This window comes from Branchiostoma lanceolatum, chromosome 8, assembly GCF_035083965.1.
Source record: "Branchiostoma lanceolatum isolate klBraLanc5 chromosome 8, klBraLanc5.hap2, whole genome shotgun sequence".
In the NCBI taxonomy this organism is placed as follows: domain Eukaryota; kingdom Metazoa; phylum Chordata; class Leptocardii; order Amphioxiformes; family Branchiostomatidae; genus Branchiostoma; species Branchiostoma lanceolatum.
In genome coordinates, this window is record NC_089729.1 from 18,808,572 (window position 1) to 18,830,479 (window position 21,908).

Sequence of the window (21,908 nt, forward strand, 5' to 3'; positions counted from 1 at the left end):
TGTATAATTAGGTCTAAGCCGTGCACAGTGTTTTGCATATTTTGGGACTCAAGTATAATTCTTATATCAATATGTGATGCTCCTTTACCTAACAGTGACGCCCCCACCTGAGGACTTTCAGATGACATACACCACAGAGACGTCCGTTACAGTCGCGTGGAAGCAGAGGACCAATTCCCTCGCTATCTACCACAGGATCTGGATAAGGCGTAGTGATACTGCCGATAGCCTGTTCACACAGCTAGTACCCACAGGTCAAACTGATCTGACATTTACTGACCTCACCCCGGCCACAGAGTATGTGATATCGGCCACAAGCTTCAACAGGCAAAACGGGGGGCCAGCAGTTAACCTTACTGTTGCAACAAGTAAGAAAACATATTTTAATATGGTATTGGACATTGGTCATATCTTAATGTTTACAATACCAATACATATCTAAAAGCACCCTTTACGGCCTTTGGGCTGATTAAGTAGTTTACCTTTCTTGTTAAAATTGAACGACTTGGATATAATCAAATATTTCGTACCTTTGTTTAGTATCATATTAGTCATTGAAACTAAGACCGCCAGAATAATAGCCGATAAAAATACTGCCAAACGTTTATAAAAAAATTAAAGAAAAAACGAAAATAGGACATGAGATTTTTTCATATTGATGTATGACAATTTGAATAATAGCATCTCCATTTTCCCCTTGTTTTTGGTCTATAGTTTAACATAATGCATATGTTAGCATGATTATGAAATACTACTTAATATACTATCTTTAACTAATGAACACATTTTACCCGTTATGCTCAGTAACGGACAGTCCAATGGCATTGGAGGTTGAACAGAAGACAACCAACACTATAACAATCTCATGGGTACCACCTAAAGCTGTCCTTATCGCTTACAACATAACCTACGCAGAAAATGGAAGGAGTACCCCCATTATGACGCCAGGGGATGCAGACAGCTGTGAACTGACAGATCTGGTTCCTGGTACTCAGTATGACATAGACTTGGTGGCCGTAAGCAGTGTGGGGAAGAGCATCGCCATCGGTATCAGTGTTGTCACAGGTATGTAATAGATGGTCATTAGTAGAGCAGGAGCTTAAATACAGAGGTCATAATACAACAATGTGCTTAAAGTTGATAACGTTCAGAACAAAACTGCTATTTTTTTCTGTGCAATTAAAAGCTGAGACTGGTTGGTTATATTTTTTTTTCACTGTTTCATGTAATAAGACTTGAATTTGCATACTTTACATCGTCCATGAATTAAACTTTGCCTTGTACTTTACTTTTCTAATTCTGCTGATAGTGAATTTCATACATGTACATCATATACCAATTATATAACTTGCCTATTCTATCTTTAGACACAGATCCCCCTTCGAGTTTGAGAGTCACCAAGTCCTCCACGACATGGATGTTTCTGGAATGGACGCCAGCTGTGGCAAACATTCTGTACTACGACGTGGACATTTCAGATGAATATGGCAGAGAAATAACATTGATGAGGTAAAAAAAGGGTTGCGAAGACATCAAAGCGATGTCTCATGTTGACATTATTAGAGCTCACAATATCTAGCGAGTTCAAAGTGTGCAGGAATGTCCAATTCTAAAATCAAGTTTATCTTGAATATTTTATACGAGAGAGTTGGTCATATGTTAATTCAAATGTGGTAAAAGTAAAACACAACCGTCAAACGGTTGCTATCAATGTTATTAGCGCATGCACTAGCATGCGGAACACATTTCATATATAACATGTTTATAGCCATATGTAGAATCGAGATGTCTCTGATAAATAAGTTTTGCCATAATTTGTACCTTCAACAAATAATTTGCAATAGGGAATCATATGGTTATACACTGTTTACGTGTGTCGTGACAGCTATATTTTCTCACCACTCTGTAGCAACCTCTTCAAAAGCAATAAAATCATCAACTTTACTTTACTTTTACTTTGCTCTATAAAACATCTAAGAAATATTCTTTGTGCATAAAGGCTTTATGTCAAATGTTTTTCGTATAGGCTTGATGGGCACAAAACGTCCTACAACATCACAGGTCTCGTGCCAGAAACCACATACGTCATCAAGATGGCGGCCTATAGCGAGTATAGTCGTAGCGTGGATATCACTTATTCAAATAGTACAGGTATAATGTCTGTTTGTATTATGTTAAAAATCTAAAAACAATAATTTAGGATAGAATGATTTCGATAGGAAATATCATTATTATGGAAAGTGTATCTAGCTGTTTGACTTTCCAATTCATGTTCCAAATATTTCGATTGTTTTTTGGACATTGGTGAACTTTATGCTGAATTTTGATTTCGCAACAAACATTGGTGCCTTAACAACTTTACTTTTGTACGATCGATTAAGTTGTACCGTATAAAAACATCTAAGAAATATGATCTGCCCATATACTAGGCTCCATGTCGTCATTGGAGGTCAGCACTGTTGAATCTTCACACAAAACGACAAAAGCGTCCACTGCGGATAGATTGAGAACTACTCCATCAACCTCTTCTCCGTTTTGGACAGAGTCGACAACAGCTCTGAATGTCGAAGGTACTATATGTATAACGATGTACATGTGACCTTAGCAGTACATACATATTGTTTTCTTTTTTAAATCTATCTTTGTGCAATTGATTGTCACACGTTATTACGATGTCTCCAAAAACTATCAGTGAGGTCCGATAGTTAAGAATACGCAAAATTCGTGTGAAGTTCTAGGTCGAAACGTGTTTAGGGATATTCAGTATTAATTAATGTTTTTGAATATATTAGTCAAGAAAACAAATCGTTAACTCTTGTTTTGCAAATGTCAATAAGATAAATAGATCATTGAGAAAACATTTCAGCAAATGTTGAAAAGGAGGCTAAACTTAAATTGAAAAGTCTAATATACTTTGCTAACTATACCCAAAGTCAATACCTCACTTGTTTTACATGTCCGCCATAGTTCATTACAAAACCAAGGTGAATACGGCTTTTTAGTCTGGCTTTCCTGAGTATGGATTTAGAGTAATTTTCCGACGAATTGAAGGGAATCGTGGAGATAGTGAGCATTGAATTGGGAAACTTCCTCGAAAGTTCGTCCTCATGAAAGCCAGATTCAAAATCCTTGTTCTTACAGAATGGGAAATTCCGAGACCTGACGCCATATATTATGACCTTACAATTTATTAATTCAAACATCAGAACGGCCCAAGTTACAAATGACGGAAGAGCCCTGAACTATGGCGGACTTATGTAAAACAAGTGTTGAGTCGACTCTAGGGTATACTTAGCAAAGTACAATAACATTTTCAATTTAAAGTTTAGTTCCTTTTAAGGACTTGAAATTTAGATTCTAAAAGGAACATGGAGATGCCCCTTATTATCGGTAAAAATTGAATTACAAATATACAAGTAGTAAATGATTATATACTGTTAACGTGTGTCGTGAAATATATGTTTATCTCATCATTTTGTAGCAATAGAATCAACGACCGTTTTGGCTGACGACACAACCACGGGCCAACGGACCACTGCAAACTATAGTAAGATTGTTCAACAGTGTTATCTATTTAATGTTACGTGCACATCCCTAATTGTAGTGGAGTACGTTATAGTTGAAGCTTCTGGCAAAATCCTTCTAATAAGGCATCGAAAATTGTGTCGAAAAATAGAAAATAAAATGAATACTTTTATCGTTACTTAAGATTAGGCATTGCGTAGTTTTAATGATCTTAAGTAAGTTGACAATTTGCATTACGTAACTTCATATCTTTAATGACATGTTACTCTTGTTCACAGTACCATCAACAGGGAAATCAACAAAGCCTCCACGTATCCAAGAAACATCGAGAGCAGGTATGTGTTTGTGTTAGGAGTGCGTGTGTGGAGGGGGTGGGGGTTGGTTGGTGGCCATTGTAAGTTGTTTGTGATATATTCTCAGAAAACAGGTGATGTACTCTGTCACAAAAATATGTATGATGCCACAAGTTTTAAATATCAAAGTCTGATTGAATTGAGACAGATAATATCTGAGTATGTTTCAGGCATAAAAGAATATACAACTTCTCCTAAACGGACTACCGAAGACCCAGGTGAAAAGGTACGACGCATTTTGATCATTGATACCAAATATAATTACATCTTATCGATCAACATTTGCGTCCAAATTGAAATTATTTTTCTATGCAGCATTATTTCTTTTACCTCTGTATAGGCCATCAAACGGATGTCAAAATACATTATTACTGATACTTTATTCCCTTTAACACTTAATAGCTCCAGAAGCTCGTACAAGGCCTGGAACAAAGTGTAACAGAAGTAAATGGACCAGAGGACATTCTTGCTGTGTCGTCCAACATCAACGAGATCATCAAACCTGGTGATGGCTTTGAGTCAGAAATACCACCCTCAGTGTTGGTGAGCTTGGCTCTACTTTGTCTCAATTGATCTGTAATTTTGTCCATAGTAGTAAGAAACATAGGATGTTCATAGAGAGGAATGTGCCGGCCTCTTCATTGTGTACCGCTTTTTTTGGATTCACTTTGTATCTTTTCTGGACAGCAAACTACCGCGGGGATCATAGAGAAACTTGCTTCTGCCGCTAAAGGATCACAGGACATATCTATTGAGAATATGGGGACCATAACAGATGGTGAGAATGATTAATGTTATATTTCTATAATTCTTAGTTCCCGAGTGAAACTCATTCAAGAACTCATTGCATTGGGGTTACCGTAAATTGACTGTTTTCCTGGAAGAGGCCATGATAAAAGATACCGTCTGTACATGTGGTGCTTTATTTTGATTTCGCATTTTCAGTTTATTACTTTACTACTTACTTTATATTATTGTATTTTAATCAACTCACTTTACCTTAATTGCATTGAATTTTATATGATTTAATGTAATGTAATATAATGTAATGTGATGCAATGTAATTTATGTGTTATTCAATGTAATGTGTTTTAATTTAATCTAATTTGATTTAATTTAATTCAATTTAACCTATTCTAAGCCAATCTTATTTTTAATTCAATCTAATTTCATTTCATTTTCTACTCTACTCTACTCTACTATGATCTTTTTATTTCCCAGAAATACTTTACTCGAAACCTTTGACGTGTATAAAAACTAATAATACATACGACGCCATTGCCATTTGATAAATTTGTTTTTAAGCTAATTTCTTTCTTCTTTGTCTTTCAGCCTTGTTACAGGCGGCTTCAGCAGTTATCGATGTGTTACCGAAAACAGAAACACAGACTGACAGTAACTCCGACGTGTTTGAAAGTGATCTTATCGACACGAGTTCCATTGACCTCTCCCCCAAGCAGCAGATAAAGATTTTAAAAGAGAAGGAGAGGGAAAAGGAGGAAATGGTAAGAATTCAAATGACCTGTGAATTTTCGTAATAAACATGGTTTCTGATATCAAAACATTGCATTATCATTAAATCTCTTATCATGAGTTGTAAAACAACTGCCGAAGGTCTCTTTTAACTATTAACCCTTTTTGTCTTTCTATCTAATCAAGCAACGAAAGGCGTCGCAGTCTATTGTGGTGTCTTTGGACCAGGTTGCTGAAACACTGCTGACGTTGCAACCCGAGGATGTGAAGTATCACTCAAGCTTTAAAACAGAAAACATCGCTGTCAATGTGGCGAGGTTTTCCTCCGACGAAGAACTCATCCTTGACTCAGGAGACATTGTGGCAACTATCCCACCAACACCTGGGTCTAAGAAAAACGACATGCGGGATGTCAAGGTAGGAAAGACACACATAAGCTCAAGCACCCCCCTCCCCCCAAGCACGATGCCTTGTCCATTCTACTAGCATGTTACAACATCGTCAAAGATGTAGTGATGTGTACGAGACAGCGCATACTGTTCAACAAATGTCAAAGTCACTTCGTACATTGTTAGATTAGTAATCCATGAACTGTTATATTTTGTGTTACAGACGTTACTTTTCAAGAAGAACCCATATTCATGGAGTGAATCAACCGGAGGACAAAATATCTCGTCATCAGTGACGTCTCTGACGATCGAATCAAAGAATTCCGGAAGCGAAAGCAAAGGTCAAGAAGTAAAGATGGATATTCCATTTGTACCGGCCCAAGAGAGAGGACAGCCAACCGGCCGGCCATCACAGGTAACGACAGAAAGACAAAGCACGACAGAAGATGACACCAACGGCACAACAATGGCGTACCATGCCTTCAATGTTCAGTACGATAACGTCATCCCTGTTGTCCGTATGAACTGGTGGGATGTAGAAGCGACATTTCACGTCTACATCTCCTACGGATCTCCTCCAACTGAAGAAAAGTATGACGAGAAAAGAGTTATCAAGGAAGACGGATATGAAGCTTGGCTTCGGGGGACAGATTTTTCAAAATCCTTCATCCCCAACACAACTAACCGTGGCGGACGGATTCTGTATGTTGGAGTACAGAAGTTAGGTGCGTTTTCCCAATGAAACATTATTAACTTTACCTGTATGCTGTCTGTTTATCTAACTTGTAGCGATGGTGAAACTTGTATATACATATATTCACAGGATCGGTCAGCTTTGCCAGACATCAACAGCAGCCTACCGTGCAGATCCTGAGCAAGGATGACTACACACTGTCGATATCAGCTGTAGGCTGCTCCTCTTGGAAGGGCAGTGATAATCAATGGAAGCTGGAGGGATGTGATGTAAGAAATGTTTACAGCTATTATCACCTACCGACCTACCTAATATCTCAAACTGACTTGGTCGCCGGGGGGGGGGGGCTGAGACACTGAGTTGGCCAGTTGTGGCCAGGCGTCTAATTAGATTAGTGGAGCATCAACTGATACAAATAATGCAAATAAATTCCTAATTTGCATAATTAATGCAAAAACGCCATAATTCATCTAATTGGAAAATTATAGGACTGTCGATATTGCAACATGTGTAAGTTAGGTAAAGGTGTTTATGACCAAGCATATATTATGCAAATGTGTAAGTAATTTGCATGAATAGAATTGTTCATGGAGACATGAGGTGGTGGAACTCTTGTTGTTTCTGTACTGTTAAGATAATACATAATACGGATTCCTGCCTCACTCATTTTCATCGGCTAACATTGAACCCATGACAGGCTGACATTGATTTGGACCATGGGACCATCAGTTGCCGGTGTCACATGACGGACAGGAAGGTCTCTGTGGGGACCATGTCTCTTCCACTTCCCAACTCCATCGACTTCATCAACGCGTTCAAGAATTTCCGCCATCTGAGCGAAAACTCCGTGGTGTTCTCCATCGTGGTGTCTGAGTACATCCTGTACATCCTCCTCATGGTCTTCTTTTGCGTGGACTTTCACCGTATATGGGTAAGTATAAAGTTGGTTCATTTTTAACTTTATCAATCCTTAAACGGTTGTTATGCTTTTCCATTGCCAAGGTGATCTTGCCCAGTCCTTTAACAGGCGATATGGATTTGACACGTACAGTACGTAAGCAAATACATCCGATAGCCGTGTGGATCATGAAAATGTAGCTTTGTATGATTAGTGTTGCAGTTCATTATGTTGTATTTTTTTTTCTAGATCTAGATCAATATGATTTTGAAATTACTGATTTTGATGAGGCCAAATTTATCCAGCTATTTAAGCTCAGGTCTGACAGTTTCTTTTTTATACTTCCTTAGATGACTCTTCGTCATCCGGCTTCCCGGATAAGCCCCATTTCTGGAGAGAGTGGAGGAGAGAACAACCAAAGGAAGCCGCTGGACAAAGTGAGCCTGCTCCCTCCTGACAGGATGCCTGCACCTCACGTCTATCAAATCACGGTCACCACCGGGTCCATGTTCGGGGCAGGGACCACGTCACGTATCGGCTTCCAACTCTTCGGGTCAGAGGGCACATCTCCAGTCAAGATGCTGAACCCAGAAGGAGAGGTCGGTGTTGTAGCTCAGTAACGTTCTCAGCATTCACAATTTGTTTTTAACTAAAACTTTTTCAGGTATACCATATGATATTCCTGTATTGACATTTGTTTGCTGCACTGTTTTGTTTACAAATATAGAAATACCCTTCAGAAACACCCATACGATATTGATACTCGCATGTTGAAGCGCCAAATCGACTCAACAGTATTTCACAGACATATCGGCAAGACATATGGGTTTGTTTTTATGGCTGGGGTATTAAAGACAAAGGACAAAGATGGCAATGACAATGAAAGAGGTGCCTGATATACAGCATCACTTTTCTTGTCGCAAACAGCATAAACAACGTAAACGAGATATAATCTTTATTCATCGTTGCTAATTACAGGCTTTGGTGCGAGGAAGCATCTTGCATTTTGTCATGCCTGTGCGAGAGTCACTTGGAGAAGTGATGACGTTGCACATCTGGCATGACAACTCTGGGGAAGACGACACGTCATCGTGGTTTCTCGGAAGTTTTGTCGTCAGAGATATAGAAAAGGATGTGGCGTAAGATGGAAAAAAAACCCGACCTCTTTATCGAAATTGTTTTGAGTTTGGTCTCTTCGCTACACTACAAGCAATGCCCAACTACATCTTTTATTCTATCTTGGCATGTTGGGTTTGAGAGATTGCAATCTGCCTTGCAAGATTTTGCTGGTATGAAAACTAACAACTCTCCTCTTTACAGCAACGCAAGTGGACATAATATTCATGATTAAAATAATAATGGCATGTCTGTTTCATTAGCTACTTTGCGTTCCTATCATGGAAAGAAAATGTAGCATGACTGAGTACAAAACACAGATTTTTAAACACATGGTCCTTAGTCAAAAGTTATGGTAATTTTTCAGATCTTACTTCACCTGCAACGACTGGTTATCGTCAGAAAAAGGGGACGGTGAAGTGCAGAAGGTGGTTCACGCAAGCACCGAGGAGGAGCTGACATCCTTCATCAATGCATTCAACGAGGCAAGCAGAGACGTGTTCTACGATAAACATCTGTGGGCATCTGCCCTTGTAGCAGCGCCGGGTAAGTAAATAAAAAAAAAATAAATGTCAATAAATATGTTTAATAAGAAGAATTCATAACGATTAATTGAAAAGATAAAAGGGAACGGAAGTGCATAAACAAATCTACTGTAATATAATCTATGCAAAAAGCTATGCAACGGACACGGACCATGAACCAGCTTTCGTTCCACTTTATGTTGTATATATTATGTTGTAGAAATTGTATATTGTTGTACCATAACTATGTAATGATATATGTCGATAGAGTTATTAGGACTTAAATGACTGTGTATCTCTGTTATATTGTATCTGACCCTTACCTCTTCCCTCATGACCTCAATGAAAAGTGGCCTGCGTGCCGATTTGAGCTTATCATGAATAAACAAAGGTTCAAACAAAATGTGTGCCGTACCTTATTTTCCATGTATGTCTCTTTCCGGAGTAGGTTTCAGCTTCACCCAGGCCCAGCGTCTGTCCTGCTGCTTTACTCTACTGAACACCATGATGCTGGCCAGCGCCATGTGGTACAAGACAGAAAACACAACTGTTGACACAAGAGTGTTGAACCTGGGGTTCGCTCGTTTTGCAATAGAGGTAATATTTATCAAATCAGCGTACTTTATATATCATTTTGTTATCATAAATTCATCATATGTGATTTTTACAGAGAGCATCCTCATGAAATATCCTTACTAACAACAGCATTAAGTATTTTTACTTTTTAACGTGAATGTTTTCCAAGTCTCATTAATTCGCTTTGTGTTTTTTTGTTCATTACGTTTTAACAGGAGCTGTACATCAGTCTCATGACTGTACTGACCGTGCTTCCCGTTAATCTAATGCTTCTGCAAATATTCCGCATGGAGGCGCCACTGTCCTTTAACACTCCGGAGATGTCGATCCGCCCGTCAAAGCAAGGTATGGAATCACTCTGTATAAGTAAGACAGCCTAGGGTATCTGAGCAGTGCTTTTCAAAGTCCTATTAGAAAACTGCCATAACTCCGTAATAAATGCTCAAAAATGTCTCAATTTTTTTAGGAAAGCAGAAGCTCTACTCAAGAAGTGCAACCATATGTCATTTTTGAGGTTATGTAATATAGATAAAGAGATATTATGCCATAGTTTTGATATGCAGATCGCTTGCACATCATGTATGTCTGGGAATCTAAATAAACTTAAGGTACCTTCTTGTCATTGTGCTTAAGTTTAGTGGCAGGTTCAAGATAAAAGTTTGGCTGTGTGACTTCCCTTCATGTTGTCTTCTTACCATTTATGTTGAACCTCAGGATATTTCCGAAGAACTCTCATCCGCTTGTCCAAGTACGTGGCGTGGGCGACTGTGTTTCTGGTGTCCACCATCTCTGCGTTCTTCGTCATCCTGTACAGTATGGACTGGGGGAAGGAGAAGAGTGATTCCTGGATGAAGGCCTTCATCCTGTCCTTCATGGGGTCCAGCTGTGTGATGGACACTCTTCAGGTAACGTTTTTGTAAGATAACAACATAATGTGACCAACCTTGTGTTGTGTTGGAAAACAGAGAAACCTTTTTTCCACGATATATAGTGACATTTCCTACAGGCTGTTGGCAATATCATGGCGCTGAGCATATCGTTTAAATCATTGGTAACGCATCAAAAAGCGCTTATAACTTTTGGACTAAAATCAACGTCAACAATTGAATATATGGTACGTAAATTGTTCAATGATGAATTTAGCGGTATTTGATCCCGACAGAAATCGAATCTGAACAGATTTCGGCTTAAAATACTACAACAGATGGAGATTATCATTTGAAGGGACAAGGCATATGGATGTACCGAGTATCGTGGCCAAGTGGTAAATATTTACCCATTCCTCATAGATCTTTGTGCTTGCTGTGGTCCTGGCTGCCATCTTTAGCCTCCCGTTCCTCGCCAAGCCGCCGACTATTCAGAAGGAAGACCTGCAGCTGAACCTGTGGAACTCACCAGGTGAGACGTCTAACATTTTAATCTTAGACTTCTGATGACTACCTTCTCTTCTTATGTTTTTTCTTATTACAAAATATAATTTTTTTTTCAACAGTCAAAATATGTTAATTTTTGTATTGCACATATATCATGCAATGGCCTAGTTGGTAGAGTGCTTGCCTTGCACACGGTAGGTCGTGAGTTCGAACCCCGGCCGGGTCATACCAAAGACTTTAAAAATGGTACATACTGCTTTCTCTGCTTAGCACTCAGCATTTGGGAAAGAGTATGGAAGTTAAACACACATCAGTACCAGCGGACCAGCCCCCTGCTGTAGTGACTTACACAAATGTGTGTGGCCCAAGGGCTATAGAAATGGAGATGGGCGCCACCCTTATGCGTCTTTTCAAGACGCCCGGGTCACTTTAACTTAACTTAACAGATATCATGAGAAACACAATAATTTTTATTACATAATTCAGGATACTTCTGTAAGGTTAATTTTAAGAAAAACGTAATTTGAAAACATTTCGGAAGAAACATCATCAACTAAGATGTATCTTGAATATGCTTAATCTTTGTTTGATAACGTTGGCTTTGTTGTCTATCCATGGCTTTGAAATCATAGCACCAAAAAAGGTCCATCCACCTGCCAAGCGTGATGGCCGATCGGCTAGGAAGAGGAAGGATCTGAGTAAGAAGTCAGCCTCGGTACTGAAGGAGTTTCTTCTTCTGTTTATCTTCGTGGCCCTCCTCTTCTACATCGCCCAGGCGGACAAAGACCAACAAGCCTTCTATGAGACACAGTCATTGTCGAACAACATTCTGCATAAATATGATGCGGTAAGCAAAGGGTTCACTAATACTGGTTTTAACTTAAACTAAAACTTCACTTGAAAGTTCATCTGTGTTGGTAGAAGTCACTCTGAATGGAGTTTAAACTGTAAAAGCCAACACACTAAATTAGACTTACCCAAATTTTCGACTGAACAGCTACAGTCTTTTTCAAGGAATAAACCATCCACTGCACTAAAACTGTATCCCTTTGTCTGAATGCATCACTCACGGCCATATGTACACACATCCATCTGTTCACAAACGTTCACAGACTGTAAGGATGACAATGTAAATTTTGCTTACAGATTAAAACTCCAGACAAGTTCTACGCCTGGACTGAGGCCGTCCTGCTGCCGACTCTGTACCCAGCTACCTGGTACAACGGAAGGGACATGAAGTACTTAGACCGACAGTTTGCACACAACACTGGATCCTTCCGTCTCGGTCCTGCACGTCTGACACAAGTTAGGCAACTTGCAGGTACGTCTTTATTTTTCTTCTGGACAGATGGTAACAATTCTTATGTCCACTGAAAAAAAAAAACATTTGGTACATATAAATAATATCTAATGCCCATCGCTGCAGGTTCCATGGCGAGAAAGTCTGTTGACCTCGGCTGGAGCTTTCATCTGGGGAACGTGTCTGGGACCTGTTGGCGATTCAAAGTTCAGGAGATGTTAACTTATCCAAACGACACATTCCACTGCAGGAATCGCCACTCGTTTGACTTACCTTTGGGCCTGGACTCCGCGGTTTCATTCTTTCGTGTCTTGAAAGAAAACAATTTTATCGACAAGTACACAAAATCCGTGACAATCGCGCTGAACTTCTACAACCCCAGCCTGAAGCTGTTCAGCGTTGTGAACATGATCATAGATCGTTCCGGAGTAGGGCATCTCGTGCCGAGAGCAAGCATCACTTCGTTTAAACTGTTTCAATACGAAAGTGATGCTGACTATAAGGACTTGTTAGTGCACATTCTGTTCACACTTGTCCTCGCAGTGATGGTTTTTAAGGAACTAAAAGCAATGAAAAACACGGGATGGAAATATTTCACTTCGAAATGGAACGCCCTTGTGTGCATTAGCCTCATCGGTACAGCTACAACAATCTTTGTCTTCATCAAGCGATATATGGTCGCATCTGAAACACTCGAAATGGTCGCCAAAAGTAAAGGTACGCCCAACTTGTCGCTAGTATTTGGAAAGTCAGCACTCTTGTTTCGTTTGAATGATTTCCTCAATCACCCTTTATCCTATATATCCATATGACACATTACATTCCATTTGATTTGATTTTATACTTGTTGACTTGAATAAAAGTACCCCTTTTATGACATTTTAGTCTTTCATCCACCAGGTGAGCTGGGATTTGAACGCTTTGTTGACCTGCAAACTGCTGCGTACTGGGATGCTTGTTTTAATCACATCTTGGGTCTTGTTGTCTTCTTCAACACCATTTCCTTACTTCGCGTCGTCCGCTTCAGTGAATCGATCGGCAAACTCTTGGCCCTTCCCGGTGTCATGAAGGGGGAGCTGATGTCGTTCGTAGTTGTTGCTGCCGTGGCCTTTATGGCATTTATCAGTTCAGGCAAGTATTTTAAAACCATGTTACAAATTTCTTTGGACCTTTGCTGACATTGAATATTGTAAAAAAAAAAACTTGTTGGTGCCATATTTCCCTATCTTTGCACTTAATGTTGACGCCTTATTTGCCTTTCCAGGATTCCTCATATTCGGAAGCGAAATGGAATCTTACACAGACCTGTACCACACAGCATTTGCACTCTTCGAGATGATGCTCGGCAGGTTAGTTTTAGTAAATAGTCTGTAAAGATATATGAAGCATGATGTATCCATTACGCTTCAGCACTTATGGTAGTCTGATTCAGGACATTGTCTCATATTGTTTTGATTCTAGGTTCTTCGCCCATGACATGTTGGATTCCAATCCTCTCATCGGACCGATCTTCTTCTCCACCTTCATGATCTGCATCTTCATCCTACTGATGAACTTCCTCATGACCATCATCTGTGACGCCATTTCCGCTGAGGTTGACGTCAACCATGACCGTGAACTTGCCGATCACATGTGGAAGAGCTTTGGCACCATGTTGGGGTTTCACAACACACCGGATAAAGAGGAGAAACCAGGTGAAATAAATTACTAGTAGCAACATCGCGTATATCTCCTTTCTGGCTTTTTTTCAAAGTGCTATTGATAATCGTATACTACTTTGTTATGATTTGTATTCATGTGTCATGCATACGTCATGTATTTGTTATGTAGATATTTATTCATTGTTGATTAACTGTCTTTGGAGTAGATTTAATTTAGAAATCATGTCCGAATGCTGGAGCTATATGTTTACCATACAATTTCTCAACCTTGTTTCGAAGGTGTCTTGAAGATGGAAGAGCTAAATGCCAAAATATGCATCATTCGAGAGAAACTTGATGAAGGTCTTGACATCTGCAACTCCATCCTGCCTTCGTATCGACAAGAAAAACATCAGAAGGACAAAAAAGTGCCCAGTTTCTTGAAATCTGGCCACTGTAACACGTCTTATCATATCATCCGCGAAGAACGTACTAAGTTAGCGACGACTGTCGAAGAAAATCAAAACAGTCAAACGGGAATGGAGGTCGCTCAACAACCAGCTGATGCCCACGTCAATAACTTTGACATTGATACCGAAATTAAAAACCTCGAACAAGAATATGAGAAAGAAGAAAAACTTCACAATGAAAACAAGGGGAATACACTTTTAACCGAGGTAAGGATGCAGACCAAGCAAATTGAGGACATTCTTTCGAGGGTGAATCGCGGAACCACGAAACCATCTGTGCAGAAGGTAACCCGGTGTATGCAGATTGCAGCAGATCCACGTGCACGTAAGAAGCAAAATGTGACCATTGCCACACATGGTTGTGAACTACAACCTTCACGTAACATGTGGATCCCCGATCTAAAGCTCACCGCTGAAGACAAGGCCATACTCCAAAGTGATGACATGCTGACAGACAAACACATCCATGCCGCACAGATGTTACTCCGTCGTCAGTATCCAGGACTAGCAGGACTGCAAGATACGGCAGTTGGAGCGTCCTCGTACGGATATACACGGGTCTCCGGAGAAGGTCTACAGATTCACCATGCTGGCATCCTCCACTGGGTGGTGTCGTCCTCCATAGGTGGACATGTCAGCGTTTATAACAGTTTGCCAAGTAAGATAAATGCATCTTTGGAGGATCAGTTGTGTCAGTGCTACGCGCCATCCGCCAACATGGACACCGACGTACTGACTGTCAAAGTACCGCGTGTGCAGGTACAGGGTAGCAGGTTTACCTGCGGACTGTTTGCCATAGCGTGGGCTGTAGACATCGCAATGGGGACGGATGTGACTCAGGTCAGGTACGAGGAGAGCAGGATGAGAGCTCATCTCCTGGTCTGCTTCGAACGCGGTCACCTTTCTCCCTTCCCACAGGTCCGTCGGATCACCAGTCGGCGACCCAGTGCTGAACACAGGATCCCTCTTGCTAAGGCAATGCCGTCTATCCAGAAAGCCTGGAGGACTGATGAAGTTTGAGGGATGTAACCAACCATCATGGCAAGAAAAAGAATTGTGGTTAGAAATTGTCATCATTGCCTACCCTGGAATCCAGAGCAATTGTACCGAGCTTCCCCGGACCTGCACTGGCCCGTGCACGGAGCTTCCTCGGACCTACCCTCCCGCTGGCCCGACAACGTACTCCGCTAGCAAAAACAAGCTCGGGTGGCTAGCGGATAGTGGGGCGGGTTAGATCTTCGGGGGGAGCGGAAGGGTAGGCCCGGGTAACTCGGAGCGCGGGCCGGTACATATGCTTTGGATTCCAGGTATCATTGCCCTGAGGAAAGTAGCAGGCGGACTAACAAAACGTAATTGTTCACTCATGGACAATTATGCTTCGTTTGAAAGTTCTCAAAAGAACTTAGACATTGATTTTCTAACCGGATAAATCATTCGATGTATCATAGTTGCTGAAATATATTTATCATGAAAATTGTAATTTCAGTGGTCGTATCATTGATATTTGTTACTAAACTGGACGTTCAGTTTTGCTACCTCAGTAGCGTTTTAAATTTCATCCGTGCCTATACTTATTCACTTACGTATCCTCTTCGTCCCTTCTAAGACATAAGGCTATGACTTCTTCCCTTCATCTGGGTCTGTCCTGTGCCAATCTTTCAGCAGTTCTCCAGGACATACCCTGTGCCTATAGCTGTTGAGTATATCCATACTAGATTTAATGTATATATGGTATGATGTTTCATTTACATTTTGACGTTTGAGATCTATTACATATTAGAATATTAAAATGAGAATTTTTATATGAAAAGAAAAGCCGTGTGATGTGTTTCGTGTGAAAATAACGTGTATCAGGATTTGTGTATGTTATGTATCATGTTATCGTATGCTAATATGTTATGAATAGCTAGACGAATTATGAGCAACTTTTGATTGTTTTATTGTATTGAACTGTGTATATTTTACTGCTGACGTTAAGATAAGTTTGTGGCTTGAATACGGCACCACAACAGGTATTTATTTGTGTGTTTTTAATGAATGAAATGAAAACTGAAAATCAAGAAAAATATTGAAGCGGAGTGACTATGTCTTCATCTATTTAAAGATATGAAAGTTTTGTCGTTTTAGCAGTGACGTTACATGGATACATAACAAATACACTTGTAAATCATTATTATCATTTTTGCAGATTGTAAGTAGAAATCTAGTGACAAATGTATATCAAAGATGCTATCAATTAAATCATCTATTTAACGTATGACATCAGAAGAAGGTTATCAAGGAATGTACAAGGTTTGAGAAGATATGAAGGATTTGTGACAATAAAGAACCTGTTAATCGGAAAATAACACTTATATTTATTTGCTCGTACGTACTTTGAAATTTAAGCAAAAAGGTGTGCTTTCAAGGAGTATTCCACTCTAATTCGCTATTCTTGAATCAAGTTTCTTTTGTCAAATTTACCATAAGTTTTAGCCTGAATGTCTTTTACATTAACAGTTTGCGCTTTCAATATCGTTTTCCAATCTATATAGCTATATCAATAAACACATTTTCCTAATAAGCGTGGGCAGTTGGTATCGTACATTGTTTTGACCAAATTTTCGAATACAAGTGCTTGCTACTGAACTTGTCTACATGTATAATGCATCTGTCATAACACATATTTTCATTGTATTTCTGATCAGTAATTGGCATTTTTCACCCACCCATATTCTGCCAATAGCTTCTTTGGCTTTTATATATTCACACACCCACTTTCTTTTGTCTTTACGTTTCTTCAAAAGAAACTCGGTTGTTACAAAATCTTAGTTCGTACACATGTACTTAACATAACTAACACTCTCAATCCGATGTTTAAAATACAGGGTTTTGTTTTTCAGTTTAAAGTTTTCGTTGCACCAAATTATTTCATGTCGTTGTTTTACAAAGTCCGTTCTTCCCCCTCCCCCTTCATGCCAGGATAAGACTACCTGTCGATAGAAGGGTGTGAGGGTTCTTAGATCAGGACCGTTGCTGATTCGACTGAAGTTGAAGCGAAAAAGGAGAAAACTTTATTTTTCCAAACTTATCAAGAAAATGCAGTGGAATCGCTTTCCGACGGCACACATTATTGTTGTCTTGTGGGGTCTTAAACAGTCTTTTTAGCCAAGTGGCTTGCAAGCTCTTACATTTGGAATGTATTTGCACCATCTTGATTCCTCCTTCTCCGTAGTCGGAGTACATTGTTTTCCTTTTTATCTCATCTGGTTTCTGGTTCCAGAGAAATGAGAAACAAGCCTTTTCAACTCTTTTAGTACCAGGCAGGTGTTGAAATCATTATCATATAATTATAAATTATCTGAGATATTTCCAAAGTCTGAATAATTACAGTTTTACCATAAAGAGTTAATCTACGTTTTAGCGAGTTTCGAAGTAGTTTCTCCATGTTCTCAATTCTCTTTTCCCAGTTCAGGCTTCACAGTCATTCTCAAACAAATGAAAATAAAATATTCTCATTTGATGACGTCATCGGTCAAAATCCAAGATGGCAGACCATTTCATTATTTTAGGTTTTAAAGGGTTTTTCGCCTTGAAATTCGTCGCTACCTAATATTTTCTTTCTGGACTAGAAACATTCAGATTAATTTTTCTAGTCTATTTTTTATCGTGTTTTGGGATCATAAATGGATAAAATGAATTTTCAAACATTTTAAAATGGCTAATCCAAGATTACAGATCCCAAGGGATAACTTAATATACATGACGTCTATTAACCATTGACGTCAGATTTCTTTTCATACCTTAACATTAATTAAACAGACTATTATTGTTGTCAATAAAGATTGTTGTTTTTATCATCAGAAAGGCAATGTTGTGCTGAATAGTGCTGTTGAGGAGGACATGGGAAAATACTTTCGCTTTTTCAGGAAGAGAAGGGATTCCGCAAAAACAGTTCCATTATCGATGGCAACGACATGACAGTCTTCAAACGTGTACCTGAGGCCTTCTATATGCTGATACGTAGACTGCTTACACAACAGACGTCACTAAACACCATCACGTACTGTAATAAGAGAACTCATCTGCAAAACCCTTTCAGACTTATTCTCAGGTTGGCCCGCAGGCGTTAAAGCCAATTCCTCAAAGAAGAGGGGGGGTCCTATAGAAACCACATTGCCGGTTCTTCTGCCCCCATATATTTTTCTGTTGTATCTCGTCACTGTTTTTGTGGCTACACCACACCACGATTCCGGTAACAGACAAAACACATGATGCACACTGATCCAACCCCACAGGACATGGGACCAGGTCAGAACTGTTAGCCTTTATACCAGATAAAAGCACTACTAGTAATTAATCTTGTGGAGTCTGGATAACATGGACAGAATAACATTTTTTTTTTCTACTCCCGTGCCTTGCATCAAAGAACTGTGATACAAAGCCCAACTTGTTTTTCTTTCTTTTTTTTATGAAGAAGACGACATCACGATATGTTTAAAGATATTACTCGAAGATCTTTGCTTCAGACAGAAGGCGCTCAATTTCACTGCTGCATATACTGCAGTCGCTTGCTGTTCTTAACGGTACATTTGAATCGGTCATTGTAAGCATCTGCGTCTTCTGCTGACCAATAGACTAGGACGGCCCACTGTTAAACATGACAGTAAGTGTACCGTTGCTGCTGGCTACGTGGGGATCTCTGTGGTTGGGTTGTTCTTGTCTGCCAGCTGAGTGTGTGATACAGGAGCTGCAACACATTGGGACATTGGTTGATTGTAATTCTCTCAACCTTACCACGATTCCTGATGGCATACCACTCAACACTGACCAATTTAGTGCAAGGTTCAATAACATAAGAAACGTGTCCTACCTTCCGCAGCTACCGCAACTGTCTAGACTGAACCTAGGTGTGAACTCTATGGAATCATTTTCCTGGACGTCTTTGCGTGCTCTGCCTGGTTTGAGGTATCTTTCTCTAGCTTTAAACCGACTACGGTACGTGCAGCTCGACGGGGTCATTGAGCATCTGCCGAAGCTAAACGTTTTAGATCTAAGTTTCAACCACATTGTATCCCTTACTCAATTCGAACTGGGGTGGCCACAGGTGACCAGGGCCTATATCAGGGGAAACCATTTTCACTGTGACTGCGACCTCTCCTGGCTGATTGACAAGATGGCGTGTTTACAAGCCTGTCAGGGTAGAGACGAGAAAGCCTGTTGTCTGTCATGTTTAGCCTGCTTTCTGGCCGAAAACATGAAATATGGAGCCAAATCTGTATGCCACAGTCCGAGTGAACTGAATCAACTGCTTTTATCAGACGTGCCAGGTTTACAAATGGATTGCGGACCAAAACAGTCGACCACAAAAGCTGCTATGGTTACTACGTATGAGGCTCATAGTCAACTCGCTGGGCAGACACAGGCTATGGTCACCAGTATCGTGGACGGAACTGCCGGCTTTGACACTAGACCCCAAACAACTGAACATAACAAGGCTTCAGGTTCAAATGCGTGCAATCTTACCAGCGGAACAAGTGGTAACTCTACAACGGCAAACGGAATCACTCCCCAAAACGTTCTACTCAACGCCATGGCAGGGACGACGAGTTGCCTTACACTAATGATATTGTGCCTTCGTCTGTACAAGACGAAATGCTACAGCTATACCCAAGCTGGCTAAAACTGCTTAAGACAATGTAGCAAGACAAGGGAGTAACGTAAGTCACTGTCAGCTCAGTCAACGTTATCTGCTACTTAGAAATGAACCTGTAGCATTGCATAGACAGAAACCTACATGCACGTACAGTCACTCTAAGCTAACGCTGTGGCTTGCGTCTGTGTGGCCATCTTGCAAATGATAATGTAATTGTAGAAAATGACATGCATCTATAGGCAATAGATGGAATTGGAATTTTTCTTTAGTTGCAATGTGCTTGTTCTGTGCAATGATGTTAAGGTACATTTCCATTTATAATTTAGTCAGTGACAAAAGACAGCGGATGCTGTCTGAAACGCCTGACTGTTTCAAACTTTTATCCAGTTGCTTGAGTAATTGGCATTTGGCGTATGTTAAGGTACACCGTCGCCGATGAACCAAGGTAGTAACAATAATAGTTTTGTTTACATGATATAAGTAACAGATGTATATATCATAAGGCATTGTATGGTTTCTGTAGGTTCAAAGTATGTTTCATAAATTGCTATGACGTTATGTTCTATATATTCTTGATTTGAAAATTGTTCACAAAATCAATCTTTAACTGGAGGATTATGAAGAAATGCGCAGCACCTAATATCCGGAATAAAAAAGATAAAATATTCCTCACATACAGCATGTATTAGAAGTATAGTACTGATGTTATGTGACTGATTTGATGTAAGTAGGGATGAATGCAGAATTAGAAATTAGTATTCGGTTCTTATGTGATTGTACCTAAGCTGCCCCACTATATAACGTGATTTTATTTAATTGAGATGAAGTATTTCATTATTTACATTTTTAACTTACATGTAATGCTATTTGTCAATTTTGCCAACATAAGTATTTATCGGGTTGTCGAAGCATTCAAAAAGAATAAATGTTGCTTGTTGAAACTTTGATCATCTTCACTTTTGTTTCTAGGGTAGTTAAAGAACATGAGCAGATAGACTAGAACATTTTATTTCATGAAGCAAACTACGCTATGAGACCTTCTGAATTGGACTATTTTTTTAACATTGTGGTCAGTTTAAGAGGGGCTCAGCAAATATCAAAGTAATTCTTGATAATAAAATTCCAATAGAAAAAAAAACTAATAGTCCTTCTATAGGACACTATCCCTGAACTTTACTAGAATAATCTCTATCTCACCTATAATTTATGCACCTGGTTACTAGTGAGACAACTTTCTGGTGATCCCTTACATAATTTTTTCCATTGACACAAGAAATAAGAATCTTGCAAATAGTGACCACATATCCGTACTCACATAATCCGGCAGTTTTGACTAACATATCTACAGGAAATACTTTGCTAAATAGAGGTTGTTCGATACGTCACTCTTGCGGAAATTCTACCCTTAGGAAGTGACGTCACAGCACAGACTACCTCCACGGCAAAGACAAGACAGTCTACAAACGTACACCTGAGAATTTTTAAATTATGCTAATCTGTAGACTGGTTACACAACAGACGTTACTAAACACCCTCACGTACATTATTTAGAGAACTCATCTGTAGAAAATCATTTTCTCAGAATTCTTAAAAAATTGGTCTGCATGATGTGGGGGCGTCAAAGTCAAGTTCAAAAGGAGGGGAAGGGGAATGTTACAGTAAAGTTTGAGAATGATCATATACTGGTGATTATCGTTCTTGATGTGTGCATCGCGGTAAGTAACGAGGTCCGGGGATTGCACGGTGCAGAACTTTGACAGCCAGTCTCTGGAAAAGTTTTCCTCCACCTCAAAAAGGGATTTGAGTTACGGTAATGACGGTCTCAGTACGTGCAGAATATGCCACAACATCCGGAGATTCATGATCATGGCACTGAGCTTACCCGCATAGAGACGTCTATAATGAAGAGACGAAAAAGTCAGATCAAAGGAATGAGTGTCTC

The 21,908-nt window shown here is 39.7% G+C and overlaps 2 protein-coding genes and 1 long non-coding RNA gene across 3 annotated transcripts; all 3 read left to right on the top strand.

The window, feature by feature from the left end:
- The first annotated feature begins 7,689 nt into the window (after positions 1–7,689).
- Positions 7,690–9,559, top strand: LOC136439840 (uncharacterized). The gene is made up of 3 exons (XR_010756583.1): positions 7,690–7,931; positions 8,816–8,994; positions 9,421–9,559. It is a non-coding gene; the product is annotated as an uncharacterized lncRNA (long non-coding RNA).
- A 208-nt stretch (positions 9,560–9,767) lies between these two features.
- Positions 9,768–12,295, top strand: LOC136439544 (polycystin-1-like protein 3). The gene is made up of 5 exons (XM_066434963.1): positions 9,768–9,893; positions 10,263–10,453; positions 10,838–10,946; positions 11,554–11,768; positions 12,068–12,295. The coding sequence occupies exons 1-5, from the start codon at positions 9,782–9,784 to the stop codon at positions 12,293–12,295; spliced, it is 855 nt and encodes a 284-aa protein (XP_066291060.1). The 5' UTR covers positions 9,768–9,781.
- A 1,182-nt stretch (positions 12,296–13,477) lies between these two features.
- On the top strand, positions 13,478–16,873 carry LOC136440715 (uncharacterized). The gene is made up of 3 exons (XM_066436813.1): positions 13,478–13,570; positions 13,683–13,915; positions 14,162–16,873. Exons 1-3 carry the CDS (start codon positions 13,509–13,511, stop codon positions 15,349–15,351), a joined length of 1,485 nt encoding a protein of 494 aa, XP_066292910.1. The 5' UTR covers positions 13,478–13,508; the 3' UTR covers positions 15,352–16,873.
- The last annotated feature ends 5,035 nt before the right edge of the window (positions 16,874–21,908 follow it).